Raw genomic sequence first — 15,319 nt, forward strand, 5'->3', positions numbered from 1 at the left:
TGGACTTTAAGTCCTTCTCATACATTTTGTTTTAATTTGTTTATTTTTCAAAACTTTACTCCTTGAGTGTGTTTTCATTATCTCGAGACCAAAATCCCTACAATTTTGGTAGTCACAGTGCTGTAAACTCACCCACCCTTGATCTTTTAGAGTCTGAATGGATGAGCAACATTGTGTTGTTATCTGTCATAAATGGAGAAGTGTATTAAAACAAATGCCAGAATTGTACCAAAGAAAAGAAAATCTCCAAAGAAACTTTTAAAAATGATCCCTGCAGTTGCAAGTAATTTCTCCAGGGAAGAAAGTGCTGTGACTTTCTGTAGTACCTTCCAAAGGCTTCTTCATGGCTTTTAGCACTTTCTGATTGACAATGAGATGATATACATTTCAGGTGATAAAATAACAAGAGTACTGGAGGGATTAAATTTATGGATTGGAAAGTAAATGCAAACCTTTCAACACACATTAACTTCTTTCCTGTTTAGACTTCCAGCGTTGTCTTTTCTCTCAGATGGGCACCAGATGCATTCCTCCCTTTTCTCTCACCATTCTTTGGATGTGCATGTGGTCATGAAATCCCTTGGAACTGTTTTGCTTCCACAATAACATAATGCAGGGATCAGAGTTTCACTGAGACCCTTCTTCGTTTACATAAAATGTACAGGAAACCCAGGGTAAACACAGCAGGGTAGATCAAGAAGACAGACTCTGCAGCATACCCATGTTAATGCAGACCTCTCTTCTCCACCGCCCTCCCCCTGTTCTGTCTGCCACCTCAGTAAGGCCTCTGTGCAGCCTTCTCCTTTACCTCCCACCATCTTCTCTCTTCTTTCTTCTAAATCAGCTGGAGTCTTGATGCGTTCTGCATACATCCTGTGATCACATTCCTTCCTCCCTCCTTGCCTACAGAATTTAAATCCAAACTTCTCCACTCTCCAGCCTCTACTCCCCTTGCCTGCATCCTAGTCTCATTCAAAGTACATTTCTGGTTACTGGTTTACACTTCCTATATGTTTCCAATTTCTAGGTCATCACTCATGCAGGCTCACCTCAAAAGAAAAAAAAAACAAACAAACTCTGAAAGTAGAAAAGGGGAGAGGGATCAGTACCACTGATGTTCTCATCAGGTCAGAAAGACATCTGGCTGATTCTCTTAACTTTTGAGTTGAACTGATTTGCAGGATCAAGAGTTACGAAGTTCAGGTAAATATGCATATGCATTCAGCAATGGCAGGAAGAACAAGCTGAGGTAAAATGAATAAATCCCATATTTCTATCTAATGATCAATTTTTAAATATACAACCTTTTGCACGTACTTAACAGGCCCAGTGAAGTTGAAATGAAAAACTGGCCTATCAAAGATGAGTATCCCTTTAGAATTTCTCGGAATGTCTTTTCATCTAAATCTTCAGTAACTTTTCTCAATAAACATGCATGCCTGAAAAATGTCTCTCGGCTGTCTCTCAGATGTGGCTTATGATTTGTAAACCTCCTGCTTGTTCTTTCCCAGAGGAGTGTAGAACTGATCTTATTTCAGACTATATTACTTTGTAATATTTTGGTATTATGTTTTGTTTGGCCAATGAGACTGCTCCAGTAATTATATATTTTTATTAGAAAAGATATATGTGAGCAAGGGAGGAAGACAAATGTTAGGGAATCTGTAGTGGTTTACTATTCTATAATTTTGTTAGTCCAAATAGCAGCAGGAACAGAGCTTTGTTAGTCCAAATAACAGAGGGAACAGAGCTTGGTAATAGTTCATTCTGGTGATTAAGTAACATTTGCAACTGCAAACAGATTCAAGTATATTAATACATTTTATCATCGAAAATGATATCCAGATCATATACTGCTGGGCCAAAGTTTTACATATTTATTTTCATATGAGATGTTAAACCCTTTAATTCTGTACTGTTGTAGTAAATGTTTAAAAGTTTGAGTTTGGGTTGAGTGCTTGGATTTTGACTTCTGTCTAATGACATCTGCTCTGGCCTGCTCTCCGGCCTACTGTCTTTGCCCCATGGGAATGCCTTTTTCATTTAACTTAGCTCTATTCTCATGAGGGCCCAGGTGGTGAAAATGGAAGAAGATTTAATAATATGAGAAATGCATGATTATTAAATACAGTTCATTCAAGGAACGATACATCCCTGGGTGTTTAAGAACCATGATACAGAAAATAGCTTGTTTCCTACACAATTTTTGTTTTTATTGTCATAGTCAGGAGGCTTGTTGAATATACCAACAAGGAGGTTAGACTACCTCAAGTGGGTTTGGAATTTTGCTTATATTCTTAGATTCACAAAATTTAGATGTGAAAGTGACTTTATGACACAGTTGGATAAAACCTGTCAATCTTCTTTTGTTCACTGGGACTTGGCTTGTCATTTTTTCCTATGGTTACCTCCCTGAAACTGCCATTCTCCCTGGGTTAGCACAACTCCATGTTTCTCTATCAGTCTATTGGTCAAACCTCTATTCATGTGTGAATGGTTATCATTTACTCATAATGCATCTTTTTCTTTGGATTATAAACAACAGGAAATTGTATATTCTACTGTCTTTCTCCCAGTGCCTGGCTCAGAGCTTGGTAAATACTTAGTGAAGAGTAACATCTTTATAGTAAAGAAAACAAACAAACAAAAAACACCAAATCTAAATAACTGAAGATAATCCTCAGAGTTGGCAAGGGTACATTTCCTCCTCATTCAAGGGTGTAGATTAAAATAGCCTCCAAAATCTTGGGTGGAGGCTAGTCATCCCTAAGGAGATTGGAAATGGTAAACCATGCTCCAGCTCCTGATGCTTCAGGTGGAAATTGACAGGGCACATTCTCTCAAGTTCGATTGATTGAAACAAGGAATTTAGCCACACATACCATTATAGGAATGAGGAAGAGCCACCCCTCCACGTTCCTGAAAGAAAACTAACTGGAACATTAGTGACTAACACTAATGAATGTCCACTAAATAAATGTCTGATATGCACTTAATACCTATTTAATGAATAAACTACCTGGATCTATTTGTTGAGGATTTTGGTTTTATCCTGTGAAATAAACAGAGTCACTTCAAATAAGAAAATATCCTAGTAGCTAAATTTTTAAAAATGAAGATACTAATATTATTGTCTAAGCTGTATTCAGCAAGCATCTGGAGTTTTTTTTTTTTTTTTTTTTTTTGTAACCATTCTGTTAGTTTTATTCACATTAACGAAGGCATTATATTTGATATTTTAGGTTTTCAGATGCATAAAGCATAAAAATGGATGAGTGTGTGGAATTAACATTTTTATCAGAATGACTTAGCAGAGTAAGAAAAATGTTGCAGTCTTCAAACATTTCATATTAAGTTAGTCTGATCAAGAAATTCTTTAAAATAGCATTTTCTGGTAGGATTAATATATGGCTCAAAAATTGGGCAAGAGCTAAGGAAAAATTGAAAATCTAATCAAGTTAAAAATGAAGTATTGCTACAGATTATATTCTAGTATTTTATGAGAAGTGTTTTTTTCTGATCATCAAAATAACCCATATAAACCATGGAAAATATAAACTAGTAGGAGACAAATAAATTAAAAATCACCTGTAATACCACCACCCAGATAATACTACTAATTTTTGGTGTGACAGCTTCCAGTCCATTGTTATAGCTGCTGTTTGTTGTAGGAGAACAGGCATAGGAGGAAGAGAAGAAACTGACTTGAACCAGGGAGGCAGCAGTGGAAATGGCAAAACATGGTCAGATTGAGAATGTGTCTGGAGGAGATATTGATAGGGTTTGTTATTGGATGCTATGATGGAGGTTCTAGTGATGGAGGAGATCAATAATGACTCCCAGGAATTTGGCCTGAGCACCAGTGTGTGGGTGGATGCATTAGTCAGCTTTTCTTTACTGTGACCAAAATACCTGACAAAAACAGTTTAGAGGAGGAAAAGTTTATTTTGGACCCACCATTTCAGAGGTTTCAGAGGCTCAGTCCATGTTTGGCTGACTCCAAGGCAGAAACATCATGGCAGAAGGAATGGTGGAGGAAAACCGCTCAACTCATACTAGTTGGGAAGGAGAGAGAGAGAGAGAGGGAGGGGGAGAGAGAGAGAGAGAGAGAGAGAGAGAGAGAGAGAGAGAGAGAGAGAGAGAGAGATGAAGAGAATGGGGACAGTGATAGATACATTCCAAGGTCACACCCCCAGAGATGCTACCTCCTCCAGCCATGCCCACTTGCCTACAGTTAGCACCCAGTAGTTCATTCAAATTATTACTCCATCAAATGGATTAATTTACTGATAAAGTAACAGCCCTCATCACTGCCTAAAACCCTACCTCTGAACCTTAAAAAAAATGTTATACAGATGTATTTTATACTATGAAATATTCTTCAAAATACAATTTTAAATGGTGGCATACTTTTCACTCATGTGATGTATTGTTGCTTATTCAACTCTTCTCACTGTTGGGCATTTGGGGTAATTTTTTTGCATCAAAATAAGTAACACTAGAAAGTCCTCAGGATCCATTAATTTCCTTGTTTCCTCAATATTGAAATATTTAACTTGGGAAAACTGGTCAAGGCATGCTGAAATTTCAATACAGCCAACCAACTGGAGGTAAATTAGTTCAGAAAAGAAGGAACTAAAAACTAGGGATCCTCTTAATTTCAGTCCTCCAAGGGAGTTTAATGAGATATCTCAAACCAGTATGGTGTTGCTGTCAAGGTTAAAATTGGTAGTCATAGACAAATGCTGAAAGGGACATTAGTCTTCGGAACAGAGAGGGTACTGGTCCTGAGGAATGAAAGACTTGGTGAGGACCAGATGGCAAGGTCAGATGCCAACTGGGAGACAAATCTAAAGAAGAACCTCAATTATTTTGACATATACTTGAAAAAATTATGCTTGTATGTATGCAAGCAGGGCTTTGAACTAAAAGGTAAGAACCCAAGGCAGAACCTTCTGAGGGAGATGGCAGCTTTATGGGCAGTTGGGTACTCAGCCTTTTACCAACATGTAAGCAACCATACTATTTCTTGGCTGTAGCCTACAGGTAAGAAGTTATTCTACCCTAGGCTGCCTGAATTGCCCAGGAGGTCTGTGAGGCTAGGTAAGCAGGGTGAAGTCCTTGATTGCAACTGGGAGTGAGTGAGCTGTGATTGAAATAAAAAACTTGTGATCATTCAGTTTCTTGCCTATAGGACAATGGGAAGCAGTGAATGGAAATAAAATAGAAATACTAGACATGACTCACTTTTACAGAGACAGTCATATGAAACTTATCACCAACCATAAATGACACTGTGTACACATAGACCACAGATGTAATAATTCGTGCCTAAGATCCCAGAGGGCTACAGGACAGTCTTAACAGTGCATCTATTCAGTAAGAACGTTTAAATTGTGGTTTTCCTTTGCTGATAATTGAAAAAAATGTATTTTTTATGAGTCAGAAATATAAACCTTTTCATTTTCAGTGATCGTTTATAATTCAAAGACATTTTCATAGCCTAAAACTTTAGTTTATTAATGTTATTCAAACTAGGATCCAAAACATCCTTATGGAAATTTTTGAAAAAGATTTTTATTGTGGAAGACAGAACCCTGATCTGTACTTTGAAGAACAGGTGGGTTCTGAAAGGTCCACAAGAGGGAGAAAGATGTTTCTGGTGGAGGAGAGGGTTTGATACCAAGGTGAGCATGGTGCATTTGGAATTCCAGGAAATCTGAAGAAGACAGCAGTTTGCAGTTTCAGGTTTTTAAATATGCTGCCTTGATCATGTAGCAGCAATTTGGGGAACACCCTTTCCTCTGTTATCACCTGCCTCTTTCTGATGAGCGCAGGAGCTGTAGGTCTTGTCGAGAAGGAAATTCCCACAATCCTCTTCTAAGGAGCTACCTTCTAACCTTCATGATCTAACACAAAATTTTCTTTCTCTGCCATATGTGAATTTTGTTTCCTCAGGACTATTTCTGAGCAGCTAATGATTCTAGCAGAAACATCTAAAGAAAAAAAAAAAAAAAAAACATTGCACAATCCTTTTAGGCATTTGCTAGGTGCTCAGGAGCAGGTGGTTCTCCAAGGACTTGAACACTGAAGGGAAACTCTCAGTTTTGTGTACCAACCTAATCCTACACTATTACTTGGTTAGAGATTTGCTTTCCTCAGATAGCATTTTTGTCCTCTTGAGATATTTTTCTTCTTGTACAAAAAAAAAAAAAAAAAATCTCTGATCAGTGGTCCTTATTCTTCATTTTCCAGTGCAATCTTTTAGGTTATTACAAAACAGAGTCTGTGTTTTTTAATTGGGTTGAGTCAGATTGCAAGACTATTTGTTCAGTTGTAGATTCGCAAGGGGTTGGGCTTTGTTGTTTTGTTTTGTTACATAAAGCTTTCTCAATATTTTTTTTTTCCTTTACAGAGTCCAGCAAGAGTATGGAAGAGTATAGCCACATGCAAAAGCAGTTGGATTTACAAAATGGTAGCACAGAGGAAGGATTTGTAGAGCAATCCCTGGAGAAAGATTCCCAAAATATGATGGAGAGCCTAAGCCCGAAGAAATACTCTTCCAGCCTTAAATTTAAAGCCAATGGAGACTATTCTGGTTCATATTTAACCCTCTCACAACCCGTGCCTGCTAAGAGGAGCCCTTCTCCTTTGGGCACCAGTGTCAGGAGCAGCCCCTCCTTGACCAAAATCCAGGGAAGCAAGCAGTTCTTTGATGAAACTGACAAGAGTATTTCCACGAAACCTCCCACTCCTCTCCTCAGCAATACACCCTCCCTCAGTGGTTATCCACTTGGGAGGGCAGATTTTGATCATTATACTGGCCGGGACACCGAAAGGTCCTTGAGGCTTTCAGAGAAACCTCCCTATTCTAAATACAGCTCTAGAAATAAATCACATGATAATGTCTACTTTTTTGGAGGACTGGAAGGACGAAAGGCATCTGGTTCACTTTTGGCCATGTGGAATGGAGGTTCCCTGAGTGACAGTGCCCCATCTCCCATCAGCAGATCTGGGGCAGCTAGCATGCCTTCAAGCCCGAAGCAATCCAGGAAAATGAACATTCAGGACAACCTAGCACTTCAGCCCAAGTCAACCCGACACAAGGAACCTGTGTCTGACAACATCAGTTCAAGAACTAGGAAGTATTCAGGCAGCAGCCTAAGCCACATGGGAGCTTATAGCAGATCGCTCCCCAGGTTGTACAAAGCCACAGAGAACCAGCTGACCCCTCTCAGCTTGCCTCCAAGAAATTCTCTAGGCAATTCCAAACGAACGAGACTGGGGGAAAAGGATCTACCTCATAGCATAATAGACAATGACAATTACCTTAATTTTTCCTCTCTAAGCTCAGGGGCTTTACCCTATAAAACCTCTGCACCTGAGGGCAGTCCTTATGTAAGTTCCACCCTCAGTGTCCCTGCCAGTCCTCGGGTGGCTCGGAAGATGCTTCTGGCCTCCACCTCCTCCTGTGCCTCTGATGACTTTGACAAGGCTCTGTACACCGGAACTAGCCCAAGCCATTCATTTCCTGCTGGGGAAATGGACAGAGTGTTTGTGGCCAGGAGGAACTTCTCTTGTAGCTCTGTGGACTTTGATGATGCTGACTTGGACAGCCTCAGGCAGGCCTCAGGGACGCCCCAGCCTGTCCTTCGGGAAAGGAAAAGCAGCATCAGCTCCATTTCAGGACGTGATGACCTGATGGATTATCACCGGCGACAGAGAGAAGAAAGACTGAGGGAGCAAGAGATGGAGCGATTGGTAATCTTCATCTGTTCCCTTCACCATTTCATTGACCAGAATCTACAGGGCAGCCTTGGAGACAGACTCCAAGGGTGTATGTGGGGATGTAGAATTTCAAATCAGTCACTTCTGTACCTTTGTAGACTCTCTCACTATCCCTTCTCTTCCCAGGGCACTATTGTTAGGCATGCGTGGGTATTTTGAAGGCTTGCAGGAGCCTAATATCACTTCAGTTGCTCTTCAGAGCCCTCACAACTATACCTCTAGTAAAGGATAAAAATGGTAGTTGTGAATTTTACTGAATTTCTTGCATCTTATAAAATTTTAAGACTGTGAGGAAATACTGATTTGAATTATTTATGTCATTAGATCTGCAGGTGTGTGGTTATGACAGATGTAGTCAGTGGAATCATGAGACATCAGGAATGAGGCAGTGAATTTGTCGTCATGGCAAGTTGTCCAGAACATTGAGGGGTGTGTCATGGTGCTCGACATTTCCCCTGCACTCTTCATATGCACTCTGATACTCTCCAGCCATGTTTCTGAGCACACACGGTGACTTTCCATTACACATACTCACAACATCAATTGAGTTATCCTTTTCCATTTAAAATGAATTTATACTTACAGTGGTTAATATTGAAAATAAGACGAGAGTAAACTTCCTTTGAGTGTCCCACTAATCAATGAGAATGAACAATGGTACTTTTCCACTCTTTGTTAAGCATATGTTTTCTTCTTAAAATGAATACAAGTTAAAGATTATTTTGCTTTATTAATGGCTAATGATTTCCTTAATGAGAGAAGCTGTGGGATGGTAAATCTGTTTTACAAAAGTATAGGATTATTAAAAGTATTTTAGTTACTTAAAGTATATAAGATGTTTGCATCACATCCAAAACCAATTTTATTGCAGTACAATAAAATTGTAATCTTTGGATTATAATGCATCTACACTGGGCAAAATTTGTTGAACATTTTAGAATGAGAATCATGCACATCACTTGAATTTCTTTTTAAGCTAAGGTCTATCCTTAAGGAACTTTCAAATATCCTAACTAACAGTAGTGAATAAAACACTTGCATACCCCTAGAGAATTAGATATTCCTTGGGTGGGTCAGTTATACAGTGCTCTGGTATGATAGCTCCATAGTCACAAAAAGCATTGTTTTGGGGTTTTGATTGATGTAAATTCAGAAGTATTAATTAGCATATAAATACCTTCTTGTAAATTGACAGCAAATGAGATGCTACATTGTGCTGATCAACTATTATTAATAAAGCCAGAAAAATAACTCCATCTGATAATTTATCAAGGAATGGGGGAGAGCATTCTCAATGGATTCCGTGACTCCAGAAATATTCCTTAAGTCTTCTATTCCAAGGATAGAAAACCAAACTCAAGAAATTTGTCTACTTTGGGTTTCATCTTTAGTATCTACAAATGTTAGTGAATCTCTCTTCCCTCTAGATTCTCCAAATATGCTTAGGTTCTTGGCAACCCAGAGTGACCATTCTTACTGACTAAGGTTACAACCCTCTAAGTCATAAACAGATTTAACTTTTGGGGAGTTTTGTGGATATTATTCCAACTACTAAGTCCTAATCCCTTTTACTTAGTGTTGAACTTGTCATACTTGATGAAGTGAGGCTTTTTTTTTTTTTTTTTTAATTAAAGGTGACACTCCATGCTTATATAGTTATTTGAGAAAAGGAGGCCTGTTTATTATTTAGTCTGCAAATAATGATATAGCCATTGAAAAGTAAAGTGCCTCACATATATTACTTCCTGAATTCTAAGGGGTCAAGGAGAACAAACTACCCACTAAAAGGAATATTTCATTTAGTTTGCCAGTCAGTCAACTAAATTGAAGGTTGGAAATAGATCAAGATGAATGCTTAAGGGCTTCCTCATGAAAAGAAGATTCAAAGTAAGACCAATAATACTCCAAAACACATATCCCCATTAGAAATCTGATTTCCATTATCAATTCAAGCAGTTCTTTGTAATTAATTCCTATTTCTCTGTAATTTGGGACACTGTGTCGATCCCATGAAATCATCTATTTCTGTACTAAAAAGAGTTCTAATGTTCTGATTTAGCTGCCTAGAACTCATTTTAGTCAAGGCCAGGTCAGCTCAGAAGCTTCTCCCCAAAAATCTGTTCTTTGAAATGTCAGGAGGACCTGGTAAGGTTCTACTCCTGAGGCTCTGAAATGGTCTTTGTGAAGGTACAATCTAGCCCATAATTTAGGCAAATCTTCAGGCAAACTCAAGAGGACTCTGAGACCCTTGGTGAATGTAAGCAAATGGCAGTGGTGAATTTATGGCTATTTATGGCTATTTAACAAGTGGTATCAGCATGGAGGCCTCAAATTCTTTATCAGGCTATAAGATTAATGTCTTATTTAATCAGTGTTTCCCCTGAGTATAAGAGCATATTACAGTGATAACATTATTGTCTATTCAGGGCCTTTCTGTAATGCATGTACACAATTTTGAGCATTTTTAATAATAATAATTAATAATGTATTTTACCTGTATGAAATTATCCTAGAGAGGCTGAACTTCTCATTTTATTTCACATATTCTTATGTAATTCTTGATAATGTTGGGAAGTTTAAAACTAAGGGGCATTGCAAACCAACCTAATTAGTTCTAGCATCTTTCTTTTTGTAAAGTTAAAGAATATACAGATGATTATACAAGAGTATTTAATAAAACTTAAAGATAGTTTAGATATAAGATAGCTTTAATGTAAGATTTTGAATGCTTGAGAGCTTATATTTTTAGTAAACTAAGATAAGGCATTTTAGAAGTTCCAATAAACTAATCTTTTCATATTAAAACAAGTTCCAAATCTTATTTTAAAAGTGAGATTACATGTAGATCAATTATACACAGATAAAACAAAGTAAAGACAAATAATGTATAATTCTTTTTTGAACCAACTTATCAAATCAGTCTGATCTGTGTAAGGATTCATTTTGTGCACAACTTACTTTCTAATGGGAAAAACAAACAAAAAAAGGTTGTCAATCAGTTTTGATGAGAAAGGTCTTTTCCTTAAAAGGGGTAAACATTTAAAAAAACAAGAAATTTTCTTCATTTTCTTGAAATTTTGGGCATGTTGGAATTATTTAAATCCTTGTAAATTTCTATAAACCAGAGCCGCAGAGCTATTCTATTTTAATTTGTTTTTATCCTCGGAGAAAGGAAAATATTTACACACATGCAGTGACTTTCTTTTTTTCCTCAAAGACTATAGTTTAAGTTCTACAGCTTCAATCATAGCTCAAAAGTAAACACTGAAACAAATGTCACTCCTCCAGATCTCAAAAGGTTGGTTGCTTTTCCATTGAGAGCAAATTATTTTTCTGATCTGAGACACACATAGAAACCAAACAAGTTACAAACAATAAAAACAACAAACAAATGCTTTGTCATCTCTTACCTTAGGAGGGATAGATTTCATTTTTACCTGACAGGTCACCAGGTGGTCAAACCATAAAAAAAAATTACTAGGCATTTCATGCCACCAATGCAGATAACTATCAGTGGTGTGCAAACCAGAATTCCTATCAAATTTGACCAAAATTCACAAGCAAAACAATGGCACAGAGTCATGAAAACAAAAGCTGCAGAGAATGTGAGTCAGAGAAGATAAAGCTCTACTGCCATTTGAGATTGACTCCAGGAGCCACAAAAAGATGTACTGGGCTCCTAGCACGGGAGATGTACTCCGTGGGCTGTGCAGTTTAATTGACTCCATAGAGTCAGTCCACTTGGACATTTCAATATTCAAAAAGTAAACTACTCTTTTATAAATATAGAATGAATAGATGCTGAAGACTTATTTAACTCACTAATGAGGAAAACAAGCAGGGTAAAATTGGTTGACTAAACATGATATCTGCAGTATTTTTAGGTAAACTATTATTATACCAGTGTTTCATTTGGATTTTTTTTTTAACATGTTCAATCTTTGTTGAAAACTCAGGGTAATTGCAGTTAGTATTAAAGGTTAAGCCATAATTATGAACCTCCAAGGGCCTGTTAATGAGTTGTAATAATCCACTTTGAGTTGATATTAAATAGCCTCCAACTGCCATGCTATTTTAGGTGTTTAGGTTTTTTTTAAAATTTCTCTTCTTTCTTCCCCTCAACTGTCAATTCATATTTTTGTTATTATGCCAGCCATTTTCTGTTTTGTGATTTTAGAAACCAGATACCAAGCCTTAGTTTAAAATGTCCTGAAGTAAGGGTACTAAGTGCAAGTGAGGTCTTGGCAGGGTGCTGTGTGTATGAAGTGCATGCACTTGAGCCCATGGATCTCACTGCACCCATCTGAGCTGGTCGGTGGTCATTTTCACTCCCTCATTTCAAGTTCTGTTCTAAGTAGGGCTAGGATGCTGACTGTAGCGAGTAATATGTTTTATAGGCTAGAAAAAGAATTACAAAGTAGATAAAATATTCTTTTATTCACCTTATTTGATACCTGCATACTTCCCAGTATTAGAGGCAGCAATGACCACCTAGTGTATTCCAGGTTCCAGGCAGCAAAGGTCATTTTAAATAGAAAAGGAGAAAATGAAAAAAGCAAACCCCACTGCTGTTAAAGAGTATTCATTTGACAACATTGCCAAAAGCATCTGGGTTCTATTATGGAGAACCAATGGGTTCCCACAAATTGCATTGTAGCAATCCAGTATTTTCCTTCTGGCTGATGACAGTCATCTGCAGTGACTTGGCAAACAGCAGTGTCGCCATTTAGAACTATGTAGGGTCACACTTGATCCTTATTTCTCAAACATGTTGTAATATGATGCCAGCTCTCCTGAGGCACTTTGGAATAAGGTTTTCTGGGTTTTTGCATACTCTATCACTATGCATTCCCTGAAGATAAGCTTGGCTTTCTTTCAAGACACAAATTAATATTTCCATGGTAGTTGTAGGAATAGGTGAAATGCCTGGGTCAGCAATTCTTTGCTGTTTGGAAGGTATTTTGTGCTTACAGTCCCTGAAAAAGCACTTTACAACTAAAGAATTTTAATTTGGAAGAAACTGGGACCACGCCTGTCTTGCTCAGTTCTGGACATTCACCTCCTATTCAGATAAGTAGAGTATCAGAAATTTTTGAAGAGTAATTGAATATTTTCAATGCCTAATCATCACATTCAATTTGGTTTTCCTTATTTTGTGACTGTAGTTGAACCCCTAGGTCCCAGATGATATGCATTTGGTTCCAGGCAACAGTGAAGCTCTATACAAAAGAATGTAAATATCTCGACATAATTGCATTCTTCTTACTTCCAGAAAGGGAAATTCCTGGCCAACTTTCAATTAAAAATGCAAAGATGAAAATGAGTGATTTTTCTTTACTTGGAAAACTTTGCAGCATTCTTCGTAAGGATTGTGCACTCCAGGGTCATATGAAAACCAAGGCTGCAGGTCCCAGAATCTTGATTGTGTTCTGTTGAGTAGACCATAAAGTTAATGTTTCTAAAATTAAGTGAAAGTGTAATTGAGCACGCTTATTTAAGAAATTTTGATATTTTATGAAACAAATTTATTTGTTCTCTAATCCCTTAATGGTCAGATGCAGATGCTATTTTAAAGACCAAAGCATAGACATGTTGGTATCAGTCAGTTTTGGAATTAGGAAACTACACTTCCTAGTGACTCCAGAGCCTGCAACACAACTTCGGCATTCAGACCCTTTTGGCTGAGCTGGGCTGAATTGTTAAGATCGGTAGCATTTCTTGATAGGGTAGCAGAATGGTCAACATTAAAAGAATGCATTTTTTTTTTTTTTTTTTTTGTTCAGAGTACTAAAATGGAAAAGTATTTTGCTTCCAGTCTGACTTGAAAGGAATCTCTTTCCTGATGTGACCCTTCCGCTTGCTATATCCTGACTATGGTTTTAATTAAAAAAAAAAAAAAGAAAGAAAGAAAGAAAGAAATGATTGCACCAGTGGGAACTGAGCCAATTAAATTGCAAATAGGGTGAAAAGTTGGTTGATGAATCAAACAGACTCCATGGCCCAGATTATTTAAAATTATAACTGTATTTTTATAATCTGGGTTTGTATGGCCTTTGTTGCATTAATTGATTTACTCTTCAGATTCAGTCTAACCCTGAAATTGAATTGTTTCTGTGGAGCCTTTTCTTACCTCTCAGGTTGAAAACAGTTAATTTTCCAACATTCCCTGTCATTTTTCCCTTTTACCCCCTGCTGGGATGATTTATAGGGTCTAGCTCAGCAACAAGCCAGAAATGTGAGCCATGTATGTAATTTGTTTTTGTTTTTTTACATCAGGAAAGCAACACGTTAAATTATAATATACTGGACATCACAGGATTAGATTGATGATGCCAACTGCTGCCTAAGTAAGCTATCCATTTAGGAAGGCTAAATAAACAGCCTTTTTGTTTCTAAGTAAAGTAAATCTATAACCACTGGGTGATATAAAATATTATCTATCATCAAATCACCTGTGGTCATTATAGAGTAAAGCAAAGACTTTCTGTATCTTTTGAACAGCAAATTGCCAGAATATATGTAGATGTTCATTAAATATTAAGAAATTAATCATTAGCAAATTAGTTCTGCCTGTTGTCCTCAGTGAACTGAAAGTAGAGACATCGTCATATCTTTTTCCCTTCCTCTTCCATTGGAGAGATAAAAGGGCAGAAAAGAAGTGAGAAGGGAAAATTAGCATATAACAATATTTTAATTACTTCACATTGGAGAAACAGAGCTAAAGTCTTAATGTAAGTCTATATTGCTGTAGACTATGGCAATGGCTATTAAAAACCGTCTCCTTATGCTCGAGAGCAAATTCCAGGTTCTTGTTACAGTGGCAGTACAAGCTGTTGCCTCTTGATGGTGCCACACATTTAAAAATGGCTTCTCTGAATTAGGGATGTGTCCAAAATCGCCACAGTTTCATATTCTCAGGCTAAATGCTGAAATATAGAAGGTATTCATGACACCATGTCAGCTATGAAAGAAATTTTATTCTTTCTTTAAATGATAAATCAGAATACAAATGCTAGTTTTTAAATAAGAAATAAACCTTATGAATAAGGTTCATGGAGAAAATATGTACAAATGAGAGGAAAATTGAAAATATAATGTATTGATATTGACTCTTCATGGTAAAATGATTCCCATATTTGTTGTCAAATTACCCAATGTGTCTAAATTAGAAGTGACTTATTGAGCTTACATTTTCAAAAACATTTCTTATCTTGTAATGGGTTTTAGTGACTTTCTGGTTGATCAATAAATTGAATTTTCTTATCCAGTTCAAGAAAAGTTCATGGTAATATTTGCCATGGACAATATTTTTAAGGTATAGGATTGATTTTTCAGAAATATAAGAAGAATTCAAAGCACATATTACAATAGAAACATATTCTTTACTTTCTCGATGGAAAATTTTTGTTTCAGCCATTTCAGTGTGCAGGTTAAAACTAGAAGACACTTTGTCTGAAACATTTAACTCCTTTAAGATAATTAGAGAGTCACATGAAATTATTAGAAGTAGTTCAGAGAGTTCCTGTATACC

At 37.0% G+C, this 15,319-nt stretch overlaps 1 protein-coding gene across 16 annotated transcripts in view; it reads left to right on the plus strand.

The window, feature by feature from the left end:
- The window catches only part of PHLDB2 (pleckstrin homology like domain family B member 2), a 196,487-nt gene that overhangs the window by 114,675 nt on the left and 66,493 nt on the right, over positions 1-15,319 (plus strand). For all 16 annotated transcript variants that reach the window (XM_079101422.1, XM_079101412.1, XM_079101420.1 and 13 more), the window contains one exon: positions 6,416-7,761. In XM_079101422.1, the coding sequence (XP_078957548.1) occupies positions 6,416-7,761 (1,346 nt within the window). The remainder of the gene's footprint in view (positions 1-6,415; positions 7,762-15,319) is intronic.

Source organism: Sciurus vulgaris, assembly GCF_902686455.1.
Source record: "Sciurus vulgaris genome assembly, chromosome: 10".
In the NCBI taxonomy this organism is placed as follows: Eukaryota; Metazoa; Chordata; class Mammalia; order Rodentia; family Sciuridae; genus Sciurus; species Sciurus vulgaris.